Here is a 24,207-nt window from a genome sequence, read left to right as displayed (position 1 = left end):
CAGTCCGAAGTCCAAAACACACCAGGGAACAAGAGCAAGCAGTGGGTCAGGTCCAGGCCGAGATCCAGTATGAGATCCGACGTTGTTCTCCAGCAGCCTTGCTCCAGCCTGCTTCCTGCTTTTAACTGCTGCGTCTGGAAGCAGCCGTATCCAATCAGTCCTCCTGCCTCTGAGAGCCTTTCTGTTTTAAACAGACTGAGGCTCACCTGCGTTGTTCCCTTACATGCAGCCGCCTTTGCTCTGCGGGGCTCGGTGGCATTTTGCTCTCCAAATCTTCTGAGGGGGCTGCAGCCAGGCATGGAACATCCACAGGAGGTGAGGGGGCTCAGGTTCCTGCTGTGCTGGTCCCTTCCCGTGAGTCTGAAGCCTGCCATTCCCCTTCATCCTCGAAGGAGTCCGAGGGAGGCATGACAGTGTGGGTGGAAGATTGGGCAGGGCCAGGAAGCAACTTTTTTCTTCTCTTCCTGTTTGCTGAACAGCAGAAGGTTCAGGAACCGGAGAGAGAACACAGCGCCCTAATGTTTTTCAATAATTTTTTGAAGGGGACAGGGAATGCAGAACTTTGAGGGCACCATTGGAGGTCCCCAATGGCGCTGCATGAGAGACCCATGCTCTACTCTGTCTGGCAGACTCTCCAAGGTCTCTGGCAGAGGCCTTTGCTACGGATACCATGGACTGAACATAGAACATTCTATGTGCAAACCATGTGCTCTGTTACTGAGCAATGATTCCTACTATTATCTCCATAGGAAGCCTACAGGCAGTCTTCCATCCAGGTACTAACCAGTCCTGCTTCTACATAACTTCTGTGATCAGACAGGGTTCATGTGCTTTCAGTCTGGTGTGGCTGTAATGTAATAGCTGTTGTTATGGCATGTGTTAATAAGAGACAGCAAGCTGGTTTATTGCACCTTTAAAAAAATGAGAGAAAAGTTCTCGAAGTGCCTAGATTTTATTTGTGCCTGGTGCATTTCAGAAAATTGTTTACCTTCTTCAGGGACTAAATCTTAATAGGGCAGATCTATATATTGGCTTCTTAAATCTGAGTCTAGGTTTTTTGTTGCTGCTACTGCTGCTTTGCATGGCTCCCCTTCCTGTTCCCTTTATTACTATTACACGTTTACTTCCGTCAGTAAAATGTAAAGTATTTTCTTGATAAATATATCTATCACTCCCTCTATTACTGAACTCAGGCAGTGAGTGTCAACAGAAATTGGGTTAAATGAAACCACTGAGAAATAAGGGAGGTTTCAGTAAGTTCAGAGGAACCCCATGGTTTGCAAAAGTACATTTTTTTGTACAAAACAATCCACAGAGGCAACAAATAGCCCAATGAGGAGTAAGCATGTTTTGTGAACAATGAGTGGCCTGGTGGAGAAGCGCATGACTGGCAGGCTGGAAACCTGAACAAGAGCATTCCTATTAGGAGGAGATAATACAATGCAACATTTTGTTGCAGGTGTATTGTCACAATTCATTTAATCAACAGTCATGCACAGCTGCATTACATAATCACTTCAAAAGCACAGAATTATGCTGAAAAATGTAAATGGACATTTACATACCCGTCTTCAAATGCGATTTCAGGATATTGTCTTCTTCCAAAAAATGTTGTAATTACAGGTGTCTGTCCCAAATTCCAGAATTGCTTGCTAAGACTCTTGGAATACTGTTCGTGTGAAATAAATACAATTAGTAGTATACTGTCTTTTCAAAAGTATAGAAGAATTTCTAAAAGCTTTTAGAAATGTAAATATATTTCAGTCTAAAGCACACTTCTGAGTAGGGATAAACTCATCAATAACTGTATAAACAAAACTGTTGAACAGGACTTAATACTAAATGCCATATGTTATTATTGTGAGATTTCTGTCCGATTACTCTGTATTAGTATAATTAGTGTTTGCTCTTAAAACAAGGCCTGATTAGTCTAGGAATTGACAAAATAATGTTAATATAATGGTCCAGGGTGGCCAGAGGATGTTCTTTTAAGGATATGATTGTTTGGGAGATTGTTTCTTGATACAGAGGTCTCTCTGGAATATTTGGATGAAAAAGCCATCAGAGTTTGGAGAAGGTTGTATACACACATACACACACACACATACACTTATAGCTAAGGGGAGGGAGAAAATAGGTGTGCGTGGCAGAGAGAGAGAGAGATGAAGCAGTTTTGGAGATAAAGAAACAAAACAGTTTTGGAGAAAGAGGCAGGGTACAGAAAACAAGCTATGTACTCACTAAAGGCATCTGTGGGGTGCATCTCTTTCTCTGAAGGTTTTATATGGAGTTGCTGTGAGACCTTGCCCCAGTCTGGGGAGAGCTATAGCCTGTGACACTGATTCTGTGTCAGACGGGGAAGCTGTAGAGTAGGGATGGGTGGATTACTCACCCAGTTCTGGTCCGGGGCATCCGCTGGGGAGGGGGGGAGGTGATCTGCCCCCCACCCCGGAATCCTCCCTGGCTGGCTCTGCAGCAAAACCGCAGAGCCACCAGCCACAGCCAAATTTCCAGCTGCTGCTGCCGCGCTGCGGACACACATAGTGGCCGCTACACCGGTCACCATTTGCGTCCGTGCCTTAGGCCATGATAGGCTATGTAAGTATTTATGTAGCCTATCACGACCTAATGCAGGGACGCAAATGGCGGCCGCTATAACAGCCGCCATTTGCGGCCACAGTAGCCTAGCAGCGGCCAGAAGACGACCCGCCGCCGCCACGTGGGCCCGTTCCGGGGGGGACTTCGCGGGGTGGTGGTGGGGATTACCCTGTTCTGCCATGGACTCTGGGGGACTGGATTCCAAAGAATCCGGCCTCACTGGAGTCTGTGGCGGAATTCTCCAACATCCCTACTGTAGAGTCACATCCATCCATGGGAAGCCAGACGCCTGAGAACTCAGTTCTACCAGGCCTCCCACTGGCTTACGAGTGGCCCTGGTGTTGGGGGATCAGTCCGTCCCATGGCTAGAGCCACCAAACACAGCAAAGTAGGCTTATGGGATGACAACCTTACACTCTCTGCCGAAGGCTTCTCCATAGGGTTCTGCACTTCCACAGCCTCCAGGGCCTTCTTCCAAAGTACTGCCTTCAGCCTGTTGGACCTATTTCTTCTTGTGTGCTTTGTGAATGCTTGGCAATACATACAGGTTTTCACTATGTGGGCCTCCCCCAAACAAAAAAGGCATAGGGAATGTCTGTCTGTAGGGGGTAACTTGCTGCCAAAGCGAACACACTTCCTGAAAGGAGTTTTCAGGGCCATACACCCCTCAGGCAGACAGCGATTAAGGTTCTGTGCAGATGCAAAGCCCATATGTATAATGGAGAGACCATGAAGTAGAACTTGTGGTCATCAAGACAGCGTTCAAAGCATGGAGTCTCTTGGGGTGAACCATCCAGTGGAAGTGCAAACTGATAATAGAAACTTGGAATATTTACAAACAGCTCAGAATCATAAGCCAAATCCAGTGATCTTTTTTTTCTCCCACTTTCACTTTAAGATCATGTACATTCTTGGAGCCCTAAATACACAGGCAGATGCTTTACCTTGCAAACCCAGGTATGGTATTGCAGGGGGAAAGAGAACCCCCCAGAACTAATTTTACAACCAGAGACATTAGCGTTAACAACTGTGCCTTGATCTTGGAAGACCTAACAGCAAAACAGGCACAAGATCTGCTTGTACGTGACAAGCTTCAGGAGCTACAGCTGGGTGAGTTACCTCAACACTCTCCTATCTCTCTGTGGGATGGCCTACTTTGTCATTCTTGCTGTATATATAACCTGGGAACCTGAGGGGCAAAGCATTACAGTAAAATCATGATTGTCCACTGCAGGCCATTTTGGATTATATAAGCATACTGTTACTGGTGAATTTTGGTGGCCCTGAATCCACCGAGATGTAGAAAAATACATGCAATCCTGCGAAACCTGTCAGCAAGCCAACAAACCCATTAGGAAGCCCACTAGACTATTATAGCCCCTGGCCACACCTACCAGGCCCTGGAAACTCTTATCCACAGACTTTACCATTGATTTACCTTCCTCACAGGGCCACACCACTATTCTGGTAGTGTTGGATCTGTTTCCTAGACAGCAAACTTAGTGCCCCGTACTGGTCTACCCACTGCCGAAGAAACATCCAAGTTGTTTAACCAGCACATCTTCTGGTTGTAAGGTTGGCTGGATGCTTCATCTCCAACAGAGGTCCTCCAATTCACAGCTTGGTTTTGGCGAAAACTGCTTAAACTCCTGATGGTGGAGCTCAGTCTTTCATCTGCTCACCATCCCCAGACCAATGATCAGACAGAAAGAACCAAAGCCATGCTTGAGCAGTGTCTCTGTTGTTATATAAATTACCAACAGGATAATTGGCTGTCGCTGCTTCCTCTCACTGAATTCGCATGCAACAATGCTTGCCATTCTTCCACCCTACTCCATTTTTTTTTTTTGCCCATTACAGTTACCATCCCTGGTTTTTCTCTTCCACCCTAGCACCTGCCACCATGCCAGAAGTGGAGGACTTTCTTCAGGAACTGCAGGTTATGCAGCAGCTTTTGCAGGAACAACTAGATTGGGCCAAGAAGGATTACTAGGACAATGCTGTTCTACATTGACAAGAGGGGACAGAATTAGAAGTAGGGGATTGGGTTTGGCTATCTACCCAATATCTCCCCTCTGTAAGGGGAGCTGTAAGCTAGATGCACACAGAATAGGGTCCTACCAAATTGAAGCACAGATCAATCCAGTTTCCTTTTCTTTGTGCTTGCCCCCCACTGTTCGGGTTCACCCAGTGTTCCACAGATCCCTGCTTTCACTAGTGGTTTCTGGAGATCACAATAGAGGCATAGATCCTCCTCCACCACTAGTAATGATGGGGAAGAGAAGTTTGAAGTAGCCCAGATTTTAGACTCTCGCTTTCACCATGGCCATTGCAATACTTACTGGACTGGAAGGGCTATGGGCCAGGAACCTGCAGCAAATTTCCATGCTCCCCTGTTGGTCAGTTGCTTCCACAGGCTCTATCCTACCAAAACAGGCCTGAAGGACTGGGGGGGGGGGGAGGTGGAGGCTGTTATGGAAAGGGAAATGATGTGAAACCATGCCCCAGTCTGTGGGAGCTACAGCTTGTGACACTGATTCTGAGTCAGATAGGGAAGCTGTAGGGTCACTCCCAGCCATGGGAAGCCAGACACCTGAGAACTCAGTTCTATTAGGCCTCCCACTGGCTTATGAGCCAGGTGGGGGAGAGACATAAGATGCTGAAACAGCCCATCTTTCACAGCTGGGAGACCTGACCTTGATGGAGGGATGTCTTCCAGGGAAACAGGGCAGCAGAAGGAGGTCTCTGCAGGAAAGAGAGTTTCAGGCGTGGCTTCTTTGTTGCGTTGTCAATAGGGGTGGACGAAAGTCACTTACCTGTCCTCGAAGGACGTTCGCGGTGGGGGGGAGGCGCTTCGCTGCTCCCCCCGCTAAGTTCCGGCCGGGGGGGGGAGGCTTCCCGCCTCGGCCCGGCCGAAATTCAGGCCGGGGAGGAGGCTTCCCGCCTCGCCCGGCCGCAAACGCGCAAGTTTAAAAAAAAACAAAAAATGCCCCCTGATAGGCTACGTGACGATTCACGTAGCCTATCATGGCTAGATTTGCAAAGTCAGCCGTGATAGGCTACGTCAATCGTCACGTAGCCTATCACGGGTGACTTTAAAAAAAAAAGTAATAATAAGGGCGTTGCCCTTATTTTCGCCGTAGTCTACGTAAACATTTACGTAGACTACAGCGACCAAATAAGGAACAGGAATTTCGGCTCCCTATGGGGGCCGCCATTATCCGTACACACTTTTTTTTTTTTTTTAAAGTCACCCGTGATAGGCTACGTGACGATTGATGTAGCCTATCACAGCTGACTTTGCAAATCTAGCCGTGATAGGCTACGTGAATCGTCACGTAGCCTATCAGGGGGCGTTTTTTTTCTTTTTCTTTCATTGCAATGGCGGCGGCGGCAGCCGGTCGAAAGACCGGCTGCCGCTCCCGCCCTGCTCGAACACCCGCCGAACCGCCGGCCGGACCCGCCGCCGGGAGGGACATTCGGCGAAGGTAAGTCCTGTCCCGGGGTGTGTGTGTGCGGGGGGCGGGGGGGGGTTCGGAGGATTTCTCCCCGAAACTTGTTCGGGGGGCCGAACACGTTGGCGCTCGGCCCCCCGAAGTTTCGGGGAGAAATTCTCCGCCAAACCTAGTTGTCAACTAAAGAGGGCAGTTTAGAGGTGTCTGGTGAGGTGCAGAAACTATCTGAGAGCCAGGCTTCCCTGCTAGGATCAAATGTCTGATAGTGATCTTTGGCAGTCACTTTAGCTCTGAGAACCGAAGATACAGGGGAGTTACTTGCTCTGATAAAAACTTTGTCTTTGCAATTTGCTGAACAGGCTAAGAGGTTGGATACAATTCAAAATTCCATCACCGCCCTGCAAGGGGCTGTGGAGTTAATCCACGCTTCTTGGCAAAAAATGGAGGCGAAGGTTAATGAGCTGCAAGATTGGGTGGCAGGGAATGAGACTATGACACAAGCTTTTTTCAACAATTTTTCTGTCAGAATTTCTCAACTGGAGGCTTTTGCATGCAGGGCAAATGTACGTATCATTGGTATTAAGGATTTACCTACTGATGTAAATTTGTCTACTTTTGTAGATAAGCTTTTGAATGAGATACTCCCTGTGCCATCTGATCATTCATTTGATATTGAGCAGGCATTCTGTGTGTCAAATGCCAAAGGGGCTGGTTATACGATTATAGTCCAATTTGCAAGAATCTCCACAAAAAATTATATCCTGCATTTGGCAAAAGAGGGCAGAAATCTTTTTTGGAAACAAGATAAAGTTATGCTATTTCCGGATTACACCAAATAAGTTGCTGATAAAAGAAGGCAATTTAGCAAGGTGAAAAATTTGGCAAAACAAATGAACTTACAATATCACTTAAAATATCCTGCTACATTTTGCATTTTTTCTCAAGGCCAGATGAAGAAGTTTCTAAATCACGAAATGGCGGAGGTGTGGCTAAATGGAAAATCACGTGAGATTTCTGTTCCAGCCCCATGAACTGGAATCTACAAGCATGTTTTGTTAACTGGCTATGTTTAGTCCGTAAGATTCAGGCTAGGCCAGAGATAATTGCTCATATATATATCCATCCTTTTTTTCTTCTCTCATTTTTTCCCCTCTATTTTCTTTAAATCCTTTCTTTTTAAAATGGATATGATACACTGTACTTAAATTTACTGTTTGACGGTTTATAGAAATGTGCACACTCACTTATATATCTAGTACAAAATACATTAGTGATTGTTGTGAGGTTCCTTTCAAGCTTTATTATTATATAACATTATAAAATTTATTAGTGGTTTGTTATTATCATTATTTATCCTTTTTAATCTCCTTCCTTTTTTATTACTATTATTATCATTATTATCAGACTGGTTAGTAAGTTTTTTGGCTGGTTAAATTGTTAAGCTTTACTATTTACTATGTTAGCTGAAGGGCAATATAAGGTTACTGGAAATGAACTGTAGGCCTACTTCCTTGCTATAAGACTCATGATATGATATTGAAATGTAAGGTTGATTATTTATGCTGTATTGAATTGTAATATTGCCAATGTTATGGGTATAATTTTTAAGTAGAATGGGATTTGAAGTTTCTGTGTAACGGAGTTTAAATTTAATCCTTTTAATATATATATACATATATATGTATGTGTGTGTGTGTGTGTGTATGTGTGTGTATATATATATATATATATGTGTGTGTGTGTGTGTGTGTGTATATATATATATATTTCATGCTTCTCCTTCTCCTGTTTTCTTTTTTCTTGCTTTCCCCCCCTCTCTTTCGCTATTGCTGTGTCCTCCTAAGAATACTGTATAGTTGGGAAATTGTAGCTACTGATTAGGTTGTTGGTACTGTTTATTTCATTTATAAAGATAAAAAATAGAATAAAAAGTATTTTAAAAAAAAGTTGCATCAAATACATGTTGCAAGAACCAAGTTGCACTAGACACGAAGGCCACATTCCCAAATTGGGTAAGGACAGGATTGGGAAACCTGCAGTCTATGGAGCCCATTTACACAAATACATCCATCCCCCCGCCTCCCCCCCCATTCACGCTCATCTGTCTATCCACACACTCTCTCTCTCCCCACCCCCTCCCATGGCAGTTAAACATACTGCAAAGATCTTATTCATGTGAAAGTAACCTTTTTTCTAAGCTGAACTGCCGTGGGTGGGGTGGGTGGTGGCAATTTTCAAGACTGTCACCACATAGAGAGTAGAGGATTAATTGTTCTCTCCCCAGCTGCCACCTGCTGAAAATCTCCCCTGTGCAGCAATTAGGCTTAGGAAATGTGAATGGGACCTTCCCCGCCCCCAAACTTAATGGCTAAGTGGGGGAGGGGAGGACACCAGAGGCCAGTTCAAAAGGCTCGAGGTTTCCCTGTCACAAAGGCTCATCACCACATTTGGTATATAATCTGCACTATAAAGATGTTGTCAGGAGGGTACTGGCGGCCTCTTTCAGTCTACTCCAATAGCTAACTCAAGACACAGACAAAAGGATTCTTTTCAAGGCTTTAATCCTTTTACAACTTAATGACTCTTTCAGATGCTAATCACCAGCGGCTAAGCAAGGAACAGCAGAGTAGCCTATGCTCCAGGTTAGGCAGTTGGTCCCCGTTTGAAGGAGAATCACGGGAAGACCCTGAACTTATGGGTTAGGGAGAGATCCTCCCTCTTTCCCTTGGGTCCTCGGGATGCGACCGTTGCTTGCGCGCCAAACGAGCGCTATGCCTCCTTTCCACGCCCTCCAGCTGTTGTCGCTCCCTGCGTCAAGCGTCCAGCAAGCACCCCTCCCACACTCTCTCACTGCCAGGTTCACTATCTCAGGAATGCTGGCAGGAGGAATCTCTGCCAGCTGCTGTGCCTGTGAGAGATGAGCACGCTCCTCTCCCACGGATTGCTGTTCTTCCTCAGAATCAGAACTGCTCTGTGGTTCTATCGGCTCAGTTTCCACCCTGACAGATGTTTTATAAAAAGGGAAAAATACATACTATTGGTGGGGAAGTTGCAGTGTAGTTCAGTTCAGAGTCATCTGCATTTTCAGGATCAAATATCCATACGTTTATGAGCTAACAAAGAAAAAAGAAAAAAAGATGTCCACTATTATCACCATGTCCCCCATACACAAGCCACAGAGCCAGAACCTTACTGGATACCTGCAGGTATCCAATAAGATACCTTGGCCAATGGTATCAAATGAAGCTAAGAGGTCAAGGAGAAAGTTGCACCCCTGTTCCCATCTCTCTCCTAACATCCATCAGGGCAAGCAAAAGCTGTTTCAGTGCTGATCCCAGATTGAACTGAGACTGAACTGAGTTTAGATAATAAGTGTCATCCCAAAGCACCTGGAGTCCGAATACCACCACCTTCTTAAGAACCTTGACTAAGAAGGTGATATTTGCAATTGGACAATGGTTGTTACTATCTTCCAGATCCAGAGAGGTTTTATTAAAGACTGATCACGCAATGGCCTTCTTCAAGGCAGCTGGGACCACTCCTTCTCACAGGGAGGCAATAGTCACCCAGCACTCGCCCAGTCCTCTCTGGCTCTCTGTAATTAGCCAAGAAAGGCAAGGATCACTGATACAGGTAGTTGGCCAAACCCCTCCAAGTACCTTGTCCACATCCTCAGTCCGTACCAACTGAAAATGATCCATATAACCGGCCTAGATGGTGTTCTGGATTCCTCCATAGGAACTGCACTGATTGTGGTGTCAAGGTCAGAGTGAATATGAACAGCTTTACCCTCAGAGGGCATCCAGGAGTTCTAAGGAATCCCTTGGAAGGTCTATTTGTAGTAGGAGTAAGATAATTTCACCACAAATTAGGCCTAATAATGTGCTCTTTCTTGTGTTTGGTCATAATCACTATGAGACTTGTGCCAACTGTATTCTAATCATTGTCCTACCTACTTCACTGCCCCCAGCTCTCTGGTAGACCAGGAAGCTGGCTGACCTCCACTCCACAGTGTAGGAGAGGACACTTGGGACCTGCCTTGTTTTTATGTTTCTTACTTTGTATTTTATTGTTTTATTGCAGCATTTGGTGGAAAGGGATGCAAATATAACTGATAAACAAATAAAATAAATGTTGTTGCAGGTCCTACTTGTAAATACTTAGCAATCAAGATCAAGCTTATTTGCATTGACCAAAGGCACTGACATAAAAAACCTGATATAATCACAGTATTTAAAAACAAAATACAAAAACAAGACTCAAAGATAATACTGAGATAAAATTATGTTATAATTTTGAAATAATTTTTTATATATTGCACTTCTTCTTTTGGGACTTGTCTGAATTAAGCCACTGGTTTGAAGAACTAAGAAGTATTATATCTCATTACTGTTTAAGTTCCTTTAACCAAAACACACTGGCTGCATTCTGATGTCACATACTCTGATTCTCTAAACCAGCAGTGGTGACCTTTTTGTTCCTGAGTGCCATGTATAGTAGTGGGTGGTAGGTTGAGGGCTGCATGACAGCGGTGCGTGTGATCAGAGATGGTGGTGGGGAGGGCTTAGGATAACCTCCCCTCTCTCATACACACACAGCCTTCCTCCCATACTCCTCTCTCACAGACTCTCTCTCTCTCTCTCTCTCTCTCTCACTCTCTCTCTCAGACACACACAGCCTTCTTCTTACTCACTTCCCTATTCCTTTTTACCGTTTAAACCTGTCCTCCTTCCATGACTTCCCCTTTTTGGGTGGGGAAGCTGCTCCTCTGCTTGAGAAGACAGGGAGCTGCCCTAGGGTACCTTACTATGTGGATTCTGAGATTCTTCAGAGAGAAGCCACAGAGCACAGAGGGCTAGTCTTTTGACACTTGGTTTTCTTATTTCTCAAAGATCTTATTCTTGAGAGAAAAACTATGGAGTACAGTGGGCTAGAATGGCAAAAGATGCTCTAGTCCTTTGAATGGCAGGATACAATGCCCTTTCTACTCTCTGATCTGTTGTCATTGGTTGGCGGGATGGGACTGGAGAGACTGGGGGAGGCACTAGTGCACTGGTGGGCCACAGGGCCAGCCTATAGGTTTCCACGTGTGGTCTAAATGATTGTTGGGAGGATAAGAAATGAGCCTGGTGAGCTCCTTCCTCTCATGTGCTCAGCATTATAGCATATTTCCTACTTTGATCCAACCACTATTTACTTTTAAGTCTGAACTGGCAAACTATAATTTAAGCAAGCCCTCCAAACCATGATTGCAAACTACATTTTGACCAAGTTGTACTTGAGTTCTTGGTTCTAAGGGAAGCAAAAACCGAGTGTAGTCAAACGCGTACCCTGGATTTTAGGAAAGCTGATTTTAATAAACTCAGAACAATGATCAGTAAGGTCCCATGGCAAGCAACTCTAACGAGAAAAGGAGTCCAAGGTGGGTGGGAGCTTTTAAAAAAGGAAATTCTCAAGGCATAATTACAAACAATTCCAACAAGAAGAAAAGGTGGAAGACAACAGAAGAAGCCAATGTGGCTTCACAAAAAGCTTAGAGATGACCTGAAAACAAAAAAGGACACATATAGGAAGTGGAAAGAAGGCCAAGTAACAAAGGAAGAGTACAGGCAGGTAGCACAGAATTGCAGGGATGGCGTCAGGAAGGCTCAAGCTGAGAACGAGCTGAGGTTAGGGAGGGATGCTAAAAGCAACAAAAAGGCTTTCTTCAGAAATGTGCACAGTAAAAGACAGAGGAAAGAAATGGTGGTTCAGCTATTAAATAAGGATGGCAAAATGATAACAGATGACAAAGAAAAGGCAGAAGTGCTCAATTCCTCTTTGGCTCAGTCTTCTCTCAAAAGAGGGTCTATGACCCCCCGGCAAAGGCGAAGTACAGGCAGAAGGGGCAGGATTGCAGCTTGAGATCGATAGGCATATGGTCAAGGAACTCCTAATTACTTTGAATGAGTTCAGATCTCCAGGGCCAGATGAACTGTACCCTAGAGTAATAAAGGAACTGGCAGAAGAACTCTCAGAACCGCTGTCTATTACCTTTGAGCAATCATGGAGGACGGGGGAAGTGCCAGATGACTGGAGGAGGGCTAATGTTGTCCCTATCTTCAAAAAGGGTAAAAAAGGAGGAACCTGGGAACTACAGACCAGTCAGTCTGACATCAATCCCTGGGAAAATTCTGGAGCAGATGATAAAGCAATCCATCTGTAAGCACCTTGAAAACAATGCCGTGATTACTCGAAGCCAACATGGATTTGTCAACAACAAATCCTGCCAGACAAATCTGATCTCATTTTTTGATCAGGTAACCTCCCTTGTGGACTATGGGAATGCTGTAGACATCATATACCTCAACTTTATCAAAGCTTTCGACCAAGTGCCCCATGATATCCCGATGAGCAAACTAGCTCAAAGTGGGCTAGATGAAACAATGATCAGGTGGATCCACAATTGGCTACAGAATACTCAAAGAGTGCTTATCAACTGGACCTTCTCAAACTGGGGAGAGGTAACCAGTGGGGTACTGCCAGGCTCAGTCCTGGCCCCAGTGCTCTTCAACCTTTTTATTAATGACTTGGAGGAGGAGGTGCAGGGAATGCTGATCAAATTTGCAGATGACACAAAATTGGGCGGAATAGCGAATACTTTGGAAGACAGAAACAAAATTCAAATGATCTTGATAGACTGAAGCTCTGGGCAGAAAACAACAGAATGACAGTTAATAGGGATAAATGCCAAGTTCTGCACCTAGGAAAAAGAAACCAAATGCACAGTTACAAGATGGGGGATACGTGGCTCAACCACACTACAAGCGAGAAGGATCTTGGAATTGTTGTCGATCACAAGCTGAATATGAGCCAACAATGTGATGTAGCTGCAAAAAAGGCCAGTGCTCTTTTGGGCTGCATTCATAGAAGCATAGCTTCCAAATCCCGGGAAGTACTAGTTCCCCTCTACTCAGCACTGGTTAGGCCTCATCTGGAGTACTGTGTCCAGTTCTGGGCACCACACTTTAAGAAGGATGCAGATAAATTGGAGAGTGTTCAGAGGAGGGCAACAAAGATGATCAGGGGACTGGAAACAAAGCCCTGTGAAGAGAGACTGAAAGAACTGGGCATGTTTAGCCTTGAGAAGGGAAGACCGAGGGGAGATATGACAGCACTCTTCAAGTACTTGAAAGGTTGCCACAGAGAGGAAGGCCAGGATCTCTTCTCCATCATCCCAGAGTGCAGGACACGGAATAATGGGCTCAAGTGACAGGAAGCCAGATTCCGGCTGAACATCAGGAAAAACTTCCTGACTGTTAGAGCAATATGACAATGGAACCAATTACCTAGGGAGGTGGTGGGCTCTCCCACACTGGAGGCATTCAAGACGAGGCTGGACAGCCATCTGTCAGGGATGCTCTGACTTGGATTCCTGCACTGAGCAGGGGGTTGGACTCGATGGCCTTGTAGGCCCCTTCCAACCCTACTATTCTATGATTCTGGTTTACAGTTATGGTTTCGAGGACTTGCTTGAACCAGTTCAGACTTAACAATAAACTGTGGTTCAGTTAAATCTGGAAATATTCTATTAAATTAAGCACACAAAGAGAGGCAGAAAGTGAGTGTGTGGGGACAGGGTTCATTCTTGAACCTCCAAACAATAGTTTGGAGAATTTGATATCTGTATGCAGCTGTCTACTCAGAAAGACACTGATTGTCATTGGATTTATGTAAAAAGAAATGGGTCTTGGGCTCATAGTCTTAGTTTATAAGGATACATGCAATATATAAGCAAAATATTTACCTGGTTTAGATTCTCCATTGACAACCTAAACAAACAAAAAGTTAAATATTCATTTTAGTAGGAATAAAAGATCCTGCAAAAAAACAACTTTTAAAAAGACAGGTTGCTTACCTGTAACTGTAGTTCTTCGAGTGGTCACCTGGGCACTCACACGGGGGGGGGGGGGCTCTGCACCTGCACAGAGCCTTGATTTGGGAAACCTCTGTAGCTGAGGAGTTTTGGTGGGAATCCTTCCCCCACTGTCCCAGCGTGCATATCCCTAAGGGGTTCCAGCTTATTCCCGCAGATCCTTGAAGCCAATACTGTAGCCTCGGAAAGAAAAGCAATAGCTTTGGTACTCAACATTGAATTTGAATATGATACCGAAAAGGGGATGGCAGGTGGGTTGTGTGAATGAACAGATGACCACTTGAAGAACTACAGTTACAGGTAAGCGACCTGTCTTTCTTCTACATGGTCTCTGTGAATCACATGTATGGGTGAGTAGCAAGCTAATTTACAAAGTGGTGGGTCACTGTCCTATTATGAAATGGAGGAAAGGACAGGAAGACCAAAAGTATAACCAGCTCTAGCCCAAACATCCAGTCTATAATATGAATGAATGTAGACAGTGTTCACCAGGTTGCCACACAGCACTGTTCAGGGATAGCAACCCTCCCTCAAATTTGACCAATGTCACTACTGCATGAGTAGAATAAGCTCAGACTGGGGCAGACAGTTTGAGTCCAGCCAGCTCATACGATAGCTTGATGGTCTTGAAGACCCAGGAAGTGAAGCACTGAGCTGAAAGAGGTTGACCGTTGCATTTGCCACCATAGCAAATAAAAGTTGAAACTGTTCAGTCTTCAACTTGTAAAAGGCCAAAGCTTGGTAAACATCAAGCGTAAGCAAGGTTGACTCCAGAGGTGTAGAAGGGGAGGCAAAGAAAGCAGGCAGAATAATGTCCTGATTTAACCAAAAGTCCAACACCACTTTAGGCAGAAAAGTAGGCTCAGGTCTGAGAACCATGTTATCTCGATGAAAGGTAAGGTAAGGCTGGTCTACTCTGAGTGCACAGAGTTAATTGACACAGTGTGGAGATGTAACAGCCACCAAAAATGCCACCTTCCAAGAACGAAGGTGTAAATCCATAGTCGCCAGTGGCTCAGTGGGGTTGGATGAGGGTGCTTTTAACACCACAGAAAGACTCCAGCTTGGTACCATAGAGTGAAGTGGCGATGCTAAATTCCTGATCGCTTTCAAAAAGTTATTCACTGTCAGATGCGAAAACACAGACAATCCCTCAATGGGAGGGTGAAATGCAGAGACAACAGAGAAGTGGACTTTTAAAGAAGACAGCTTGAGTCCTTTCTCAAAGAGGGAGAGGAGGAACTGGCAAACTTGTTGCTAGGAGCACCGGAGCGGATGAAAACCCTGAGCACAGGCCAAGGCAGAGAAAGCAGTCCATTTCCTTAAGTAGGAATGTTGTGTACAGGGCTTGCGAGCAGCAGCAAGGTTCCACGGTATCGCTGCTGGGACCAGCTCAGCATCTGTCACTCAATCTTCCACGCTGTCATGTGGAGAGTTGCCAAGTCCAGGTGCCAGATCCTGCCATTCTCCCTAGTGAGAAGGGACAGATGCGACAGGAGAGGAGACAATGGTATCACCTTGGGCCATTCTGAGCAGCACGGAAAACCAAGGCTGGCGAGGCCACCACAGTTAGAAGTATGCACTTGGTACTGTCTATCCCAATATTTGCCAGGACCTTGGTGATTAGGGGAAAAGGAGAGAAGAGGTAGAACAGAGCTCCTGTCCACTTGAGAACAAAAGCATCTCCCTGTGAGTCCATACTGTGGCCTGCTTGACTGCAAAAGATCAAGCAAATGGCATTGTCCCATGTGGCTAAAAGGTCCAGCTCCAGCATGCCCCAGCACTGAAACAGAGTTCATCTTCTGTGGCATATGCACTGGATCAGAGATTTTCTCAAACGATATTGTCAGTATGTTGGCAACCACTGATCACTAGTCTACTGTGTATATCGTCAGATTTCTCTTACAACCAGATACCATCTAGTGCTAGTTCAATACTTTACTCTGATATGGGTAAAACAGAATTCTAGTTTTAAGAAACGCTCTCTCAGACAAGATTTGTCTTTTACTACAAAGTATTAGGATAACAGTACTAAATACAAGAGCTTAGGAATGCATGCACTCAATTACATGAAACATCTAACATCATTCTTAAACAAGGCTTCTAAGCAGAGCCATGTACGTGTGCTAGTTCCCAATGATTATCAATATGAAGCTTATCTGGTTGATTCTACAGGTGACACATTAGGGAAAGCTGATCCTAAAGGATAGCTTCCACTGTTGTGTGTTCTGAGTCTCCTTTATGTACTTTTTGGATGCTATAAAATATGTCCAGTTTTTACTACAGTTTATATTTCTTATCCATGAATTCCAAAGATAACTTTTCTATTCTAAATCTTCATACATCTTCATAAGATTATTGAATTTTGAAGTTTCTTATTGAGATTAATGTGCATACCAACATACTTATTTAAACATTTGAGCTTTCTCTGACATGTTGCAGGTACGTTTTTGACACAACATAGTTACTTAACATCATCCTGTCTTGTGAGCTTGTTTTTCTTATATTTTTACAGTGTCCAGTGAGGCTACTTGGTCATTTATCTGATGGCCCATCTGATCTAATAACTTTACGAGACTCTACTAAGTGAAAGTTGGAAATGTAAATTTAACACTGACACCTCCTTATCTGGATACCTTTCTAAACAGTAAAAGGGTCTAATGATCTATTTCTAATGGCCTGGTACCATTGTCTCTCACCTGGCAAACCTCAGAGATAAGACATTTTAATTACTCTTGGGTGAGAAGACTATGCTGAGTGGTGTTAGGCATTGGAATCTCATTTTTAATTCCAGAATTCTCTTGGAGGCATTTGATTATAGAATTCCTAATCAAGCAGCAGGGGTAAGATCATGTAAATATGAAAGATTTGCTTGATCTGCCACGCTCCCATTCGTGAGAGGTTAGCTTGGTCTGACTGAGTTTGTCAATCAGTACATTGTCTGTTCCAGCAACATGGATCATGACCATTTTGATCTGATGAGGTGCCCACTACTGAAAAATTATGAGCAGTATTTATCACTCAGGATGGAGAGGGTTGACAAAATGGCATGTCCTCTGTTAGGCTGACTGGTACCATCCACCATAAAAGAGAGACTCTGATGTCTGCTGGAAGCTGCAGCCTGGTCTGGCAAGCATCCTGCTTGGTATTGAAATTGCGTATGAGCCAATTCTGGAGTGGTCTTACATGCAATCAAGCATAATGAACAACAGTTGTCATTGCAGCCATGAGGCCCAGTAGGCACTGGGTTGTGAACGCGGAGGTAGATTCTTGGAGCATTAGTTCTTTCACCAGAAAAGTTAGTATGTCCACTTGATTGTGGGGTAGGAAGGCTCGACCTGATCAGGAATCCAGAAATGCCCCAATAAATTGAAGTCTCTGGGTGGTTGCAGCTGAGACTTCTCTAGGTTGATGCAAAGTCCCAGGCATTGGAGGAGGTTGCAGGTCACCTCTACAGACCAAAGAAGATGGTTCCATGTGGACACCAACAACAACCAGTTGTCGATGTAATGATACACCTCAGCACCTTGCACCCGAAGGTGGGAACATACTACCACCATGTACTTGATGAATACCACCGGAGTAGTGGCAAGGCCAAAGGGAAGTACCCTGAATTGGTAGGTGTCGGTACCAATGGCAAAATGAAGATAGCACTGGTAGGACTCCTCTATGGTGATGTGAAAGTAGGGTCCTTTAGGTCAATAGAGGCAAAACAATCTCCTCAGGAGAGAAGAGGGAGGACAGATGCCAGAGAAACCATGCGAATCTTCCTGGGCAAGTTATACAGGTTCAACTCCTGGAGGTCCAGGAGTGGATGGAGCCCTCCATCCTTCTTCAGTACCATGAAATACCTGGAGTAGAACCCATTGTGGAGGTGCAAGTGCAGAACAGGTATGATGACTCCCTGTCTGAGGAGTGCCTTGACCTCTGGGTGGAGAACCGGTGATGGAGCAGTTACTCGTACGGTACCAAGGGGAGGGAGGGCATCGAATTTGATCCTGTAGCCCCTCTGTATGATGGAAAGTACCCAGGAATCTATGGTGATGTTGATTCAAGCATAAAGACATTGGGATAGGACAGTGCTGAAGATGCGGGGCTGAGCAGCTGGACGAAGAGAAAGGGGAAGATAGTAAAAAACACTGCTTATTTCCCCTGTCACCCTTTTGGCAGAAAGAATGGTACTTTGATGCAGAGAAGAGCTTTCTCGATTAAGCAGGTTGCTGGCAAGTTTGTTGTAGGGCACCTGTGGTTGAAGGCTGGTATGGAGCAGTTTAAATCAACGGCCTTGTTGAGAAAGTGGTGGTTGCTGCTGGGAGCCCATCTTGCAAGCTGTGGTTCTACCCTTCTGAACAGAGTCCAACACCTCATCAGTCTTGGTGTTGAAGAGATCTTGGCCATCAAAGGGGAGGTCCTCTGTTTGGCACCGAGCCTCCTGGGAGAGTCTGGCAGATCTAAGCCACACATGTCATTGGCGCGTGATGGAGCTAACCAGGAGTTTGGCATCACAGTCCACCTGGTGCCTGGAGGTGTTCATCTGCTGCCTTGAAAGCTTCATCGACTCATTTTGGAAGACACAGGCTAAGTCTCTCTTGTCTTCAGAAAGTAGGTAGAACAGCCTCCCTACCTTGTCCCACAAAAAAATCTGGTAGCCAGACATGGCCACTTGATAGTTGGACACTTTCAGGCTGAGAGTAGCAGAAGAGTATATTCTCCATCCAAGGAAATCAAGATGTCAGCCTGCCTTGTCTACCTGTGAAGAATAGTCTTGGCAAGACTTTCCTTGAGCTGCTTCGACTACAGTCAAATTCAGGGCAGGGTGCTTAAATAGAAATTCAGTATCCACTTCCTGCATCCCCTCCAGTTGCTTAGATGTGGGTGGAATGGTGGAGGAGGCCTTCCACGACTGTTCAATGGGTCCTTCCTGCAAAGCAGGTAACAGAGGCATTGCCACTGGTCTCGACAGTTCTGTATTGATGGCATCAAAGACTGGGTCTTGTATTATAGGTGCTGCTTGTTGAGTGGCAAGTCCCAATGATTGAGCCATTCTCATCTGAGAATTGTCCCAGATCCTCCAATGGAAAGATTGTGTTTTGAGACCCAACCTCCACATCCGGAGAAGACAAAGAAGAATGGTGCAACAAAAGAAAGGTGGAATCAGACTCATTGTCTTCCGTGCCCAATAACGATGACATTTCCCTAGGCAGCAGGAGAAAAGCCTGCTCAGCAGCCTGTTCCTGCAGACGCTGCAATGTCTGTGGTGTGGTGGTAGCATGACCGAGGCTGGTAGTAGCACTTGCTGCCTTGAAGGTAGATGAGGTGGAGGTATTTGAAGGGCCAGAGGGCTGTGCAATTCTCTGGAAATTGAAAGACGGGCAATGAATGTCTCCTGTGACTCAGGAGGTCTTGAAATGGTAGCTGACGGATGGCTTCTGTACTGGGTGGGTTCCCAATCTGATGGGCCCTCATGATGGTAGTAGCAGTGGCGGCCATAGAGATCATCTTGGTGATCATCCCAATCTTGGGATCTCCTGTACAGTAGCTTCCAGGTGTAGTGTCTGCCCCATTCCAAAACCAGAGACCTCAACTGCTCTCACGGTCACTCATAGAATCTAGGGGGCTGTTCCTGCTTGATGGAAGCAACCAAGAAGAAGGAATCAGGCAAGCCCGGATGTCTGTCTCAAAACCTGTCTCCCCGCTGGAAAACACAGAGTGGGTGATACAGGTGGGGAGAAGACCCAGATCTCATCCTCCAAAGTCAATGTAATCGGAATTGGGTCTGATCTCAATGATGAGATGGCCATCGGGATAGACAAAAGAAGCATTGGTGGAGCAGTGGGAATTGCCTTCGGTACCAGGGATGCCAGTCGATCCTGAGACCTCATGGGGGCATCAGTGGCAACTACCAGTACTGGCAACCTAGACCAATCCCAAGATGGGGAGCATGGTCTGGTTTGACCCCGAGGAGAGCCTGCTAACCTCTTAGAGGTTTCTTCTTCTTCTTCTTCTTCTTCTCCTCCTCCTCCTCCTCCTTCATTATTTCTGAAGAAAATACTACTGCCTGTTTCAGTGTCTTGGCCTTTTTAGCTAGCTTTTTGGCCAATGAAAGTGTCAGTGTTCTCCCCAGAGTGGGGGCTTTCTCATGCTCAGTGACATTTGAGTAGAACGCAGAGGGGACACATCCCTGGACACTTGAGCAGGCTCCTGTGAGGCAGGAATATCCCCAGAGGAGTGGTTAAGTGATTGAGCCACTGGAGTTGGCTCTGCAATTGCATCCAGTACTTTCTTCCAAAGCACGTTTTTAGTCGATCTGTGCAATTTCGCCAGTTTTTGAGAATGCAATGAGGACAAGCCTCAATGATGTAGCCCCAAGGCAAAAAAGACACAATGAGTGTCTGTCAAATGGTGGTAACGTGCTCCTGCAATGGCCACACTTTCTAAATGGCACCTTGAGGACCGTACGTCCATCAGGGCAATCACAGAATTAAGAAAACCAAGGATATTGACACAGAGAGAGACAGAACAAAACCTCAGCCTTTTAGTACTTTTTAGTGTTTTCAGACGAGCTGAATGCAAGAGAAGTTCCCAGATGAGGCTACCAGAATGGTGGTCAAAAGAGAACTGAGGGAGGAAGCAGGAACCCGCTACGGACATGTGCACTGGGATGGTGGAGGAAGGGTTCCAGCTAAAACACCTCAACTATAGAAGTTTCCTGAAATGAAACTCTGTACAGGCACATAGCCCACCCACCCCCCGCCCCTGATATGTGTGATGCACAGAGACCATGAAGAATAAATACAGGTTATTAAAGGGCCATGGGAGGGCCCATTTAGTTAATGTGAAAAAAAAAAAGATTATACCATTAAAAGCCTCAATATATTACTGCTTATAAGAATGACACCTGTTCAACTACTAACTTGAAACTTGGCATCCATGATCTACTTGATGACATCTACAAGTGTGCAAATTTCAACCCTATCCAATACAAATTACGACACGTCTAGCAAATTCAAAATGGTAGGAAATTGACACACTTATACTCTTTACTCCAAGCTGTGCTCAGAATATCATATATTTGGTTCACATTTGTCGAAAACTATGGATGTACTTTACTGTGGCTTGTTGAGAAAGTGTGCTTTTCATGGGGTTGTTTTAATTTTTTGTAAACCACTTTAAAAATCAATGATAAAAGGCGGTTTATATATTTTGCATAAATAAATGTTTTAAACCAGGGGTGAGCAACCTCCAGATGTTGTTGGACTGCAATTCCCATCAGCTGTAGCTAGCATAGCCAATAGTGAGGAGTTACGTGAGCTGCAGTCCAACAACATCTGGAGGGCCACAAGTTGTCCACCCCTAGTTGAAAACCTACCAACCCTGGAGCTACTAGACCAGCACAGGGGAATGCTCCTCCACACAGAAGTTTGTAAAGACTTGAATAAGTCCGGCCTCTGGAAGAAGATGGAAGGAGCGACTCATTCTAGGATGTCCTTCTCTACTTAGAAAGACTGGCTGAGGGGGAGAATGAGAGAGAAAAATGCAAACAGATATCCACCTTTCGAAATTAATAAAATGCATATAATTTATGGGCAGTATCCAAGTCAACACCAGCACTAAAGTAAAGTACATTGCGCTAGCATAAACAGCCTCTAGCGCAACACCAATAGCTAACGCTATTGGTATTAAGTTGCTTACACTATCACAACGTATTTTATGTTAACGCTAATGTTGACTTAGATACTGCCCATACTGTTTCAGATGTGTAAATTTCTGTTAGCAATCAAATGCCACTTGACATATATAATGAACAAACCATAACTTATCTAGTAAATAAACAATCAACATTTTCTAAAATAGTAAAAATAGTTACATATTTAAGGAGTTATACAATGTTTCATCCTAAGTAGTATAAAGGCTCTATTTAGCTGAAAATGAATTTTAATAATTTTATCAAGTAATTAATATGAATTGTTCAGAAAATATCTAAAGTAAATACATAAAGTAAATATCTAAACAACTTATAAACTTCCACCTGTTTAAAATGGCTTTTAATTGATGTTTTTAGTTAGATATGCTGCTACTAATTGGTTTTGCTGCTATGGGTTGGAAATGGTTTTTATATTGGTTTATATTTCAATGTATTGTGATATTCATTTTACTTATTTACTCATTAAATTTATTAAAAGCCTCAAAATAAATTTCTCTAGGTGTTTTACAATACTAGAAGTAAAATCACAATAAAAAAACAATATAAAACTAATAAACAAGCCAATACAGCATAACATACACTATCAGGTATATGAGATCAAACTACATTGCAGGGACTAGGATAGTAAAACACAAGGATACTAAAATATTTTAAAAGAATTTAAAAGATTCTAAAAACCTGGGGAAACAGGAATGTCATAGCCTAGCATTGAAAAGAGAGTAGTATGGGTGCCAGGCTAGCTTCCCTTGGGGGAGCATTCCAGAGCTGGGAGCCACCACCCCAAAATACCTCTCTCTTTTTGTATTTTTAATTTATTTTTAGGGCACAATCCTATGGGGATGGCCATAAGCCTCCAAACGCGGAGACTTATGGCCATCCAGTGCAGAGCGGGAGGAGCGGCAGAGATGATCTCAGTCTCTGCGCTCCTCCCACTCTGCATTTAAGCTAGACGGAGGTTTTCACCAGTCTAGCTGAGGTGTCAGGGAGGGGAAAGTGGCTGGGGAGGCTGGAGGATTTCTCGTAAACTGGCCTCCCTAGTGCCCTCCCTTCCCTGCCCTTGGGAATGCCCCCTTTACCTTCCCTCTGAGGTTGCTTATGCGGACAGGCAGCCAGCACGGTTCTTGCCCTGCCAGCTGCAATGGGGAGGGGAGCTCGGACTCCTGGATCCGAGGTCAGAATGCTGATTCCAACCTCAGATCCACAAATCCGAACTATCCTATGGCCCCCTAGTCACTGTCTAGGGGCCATAGGATTGCTCTCTCAGAGTTTAATTAATAATGTCATATTACACTGTATTTTATTCTTCTATTTGTGTTGGCTGCCTTGGGAGGACATGGCTCACAAATGTGGCTTATAAATAAATGAATTACAAATGAAAGAATGACTAAAAATGCACATCTAGTGCTAATTAAAAGCACTCACTGAATTCTGTTGGTGATAGAATGATAGAAATAGTATAATCAGAGAATCAGCTAGGAGTAGCATTAATGACAAAATCTAGTTTTTGAGCTGAAAACATCATTGTAATAACTTTTCTTTCAACTACTTCAGTCAGTCCCAAATATAAAAGCCATATTCCAATTTATACGTACTACTAAATGCCATTTGTGCGTGGGTGTATGTGGGTGGGTGGGGTTATGCCACCTGAAATGTATGCCATAAGCATGTAACCCTTAAATGATTTACTCTTGAGCAGGCATGATCACTCAACAATAAGTGATAAAGAATTTTAGGATTGCAGCCTCAAAAACACACACACCTCAAATGAGAAAATTTGTTGTTTTTTACCTGGTATCGCCTTTGCTAATATACCACATGAAACAATTCACATCTGCAATTATAGATAAGAAGCGTTCCACATCATCAGCTGACTAGAAAGGAGAAAACATGCTAATTATTTCATTTTAACTTTATAATATACAACAGAGCTTGCACAGGCTCACATGTATAGTTAGAAATAATTGGATTTTATTTATTTAGAAAATATGTTCCCTGCTCTTCTTTTGCAATTGCAATGATCAGGGCAGCTTACAACAATTTAAACATATTCAAAAAACCCACAAAAATTAAAACCACCATGAAACCTTAAAAAGAGAGACAGGAGTAGCATTTAAAACCATAAAAAACCAGGAAATCATCCTATTAAAACTACTCAACTTGATGGGTCAAATGGTGCCTGAAATGAAAACATTTTGACCAGGGCCCTGTTTCCACAACAACGGAAGAAGAAAGGAGGAGTGGCTTACCCGCATTTCTGTAGGAGCTGCTTTTGGTCCAGGCAGGGCTCCACAAGGGTGTATATCGCACCATTCTAAGTGGCTTCACATAACTCACTTCTGGGGGGAGGGGTGTTGGAGTGAACGTCATCTGAGTGGCAGGGGCTGCTCAGCCAAAAAGAGAGGTCCCCCCGCCCCGCTTCAGTCTCCGTAAGGAAGGTGCAAAGTAGTCACTTCCCCTTGGGCACATTTGTAAGACAAGCCTCCCAACGAGCCCCAAGCCTCACTGAACACAATGGGATTACTTCTCAGTAGACA

The 24,207-nt window shown here is 44.5% G+C and overlaps 1 protein-coding gene across 1 annotated transcript in view; it reads right to left on the bottom strand.

The window, feature by feature from the left end:
- LOC146359857 (cation channel sperm-associated auxiliary subunit epsilon-like) overlaps positions 1-24,207 on the bottom strand; it is a 207,030-nt gene that overhangs the window by 139,574 nt on the left and 43,249 nt on the right. The window contains exons 5-8 of the mRNA XM_084828255.1: positions 23,462-23,544; positions 13,840-13,864; positions 9,089-9,166; positions 1,566-1,669 (exon numbers count right to left, since the gene is read on the bottom strand). Coding sequence (XP_084684381.1) covers positions 1,566-1,669; positions 9,089-9,166; positions 13,840-13,864; positions 23,462-23,544 — 290 coding nt within the window. The remainder of the gene's footprint in view (positions 1-1,565; positions 1,670-9,088; positions 9,167-13,839; positions 13,865-23,461; positions 23,545-24,207) is intronic.

The sequence above is a fragment of the Heloderma suspectum genome, chromosome 1 (assembly GCF_057233095.1).
Source record: "Heloderma suspectum isolate Gila_16-S chromosome 1, 16-S_ref, whole genome shotgun sequence".
Lineage (NCBI taxonomy): Eukaryota > Metazoa > Chordata > Lepidosauria > Squamata > Helodermatidae > Heloderma > Heloderma suspectum.
Note: the sequence above shows the minus strand (reverse complement) of the source record. Positions and strands in the feature narration are given on the sequence as shown.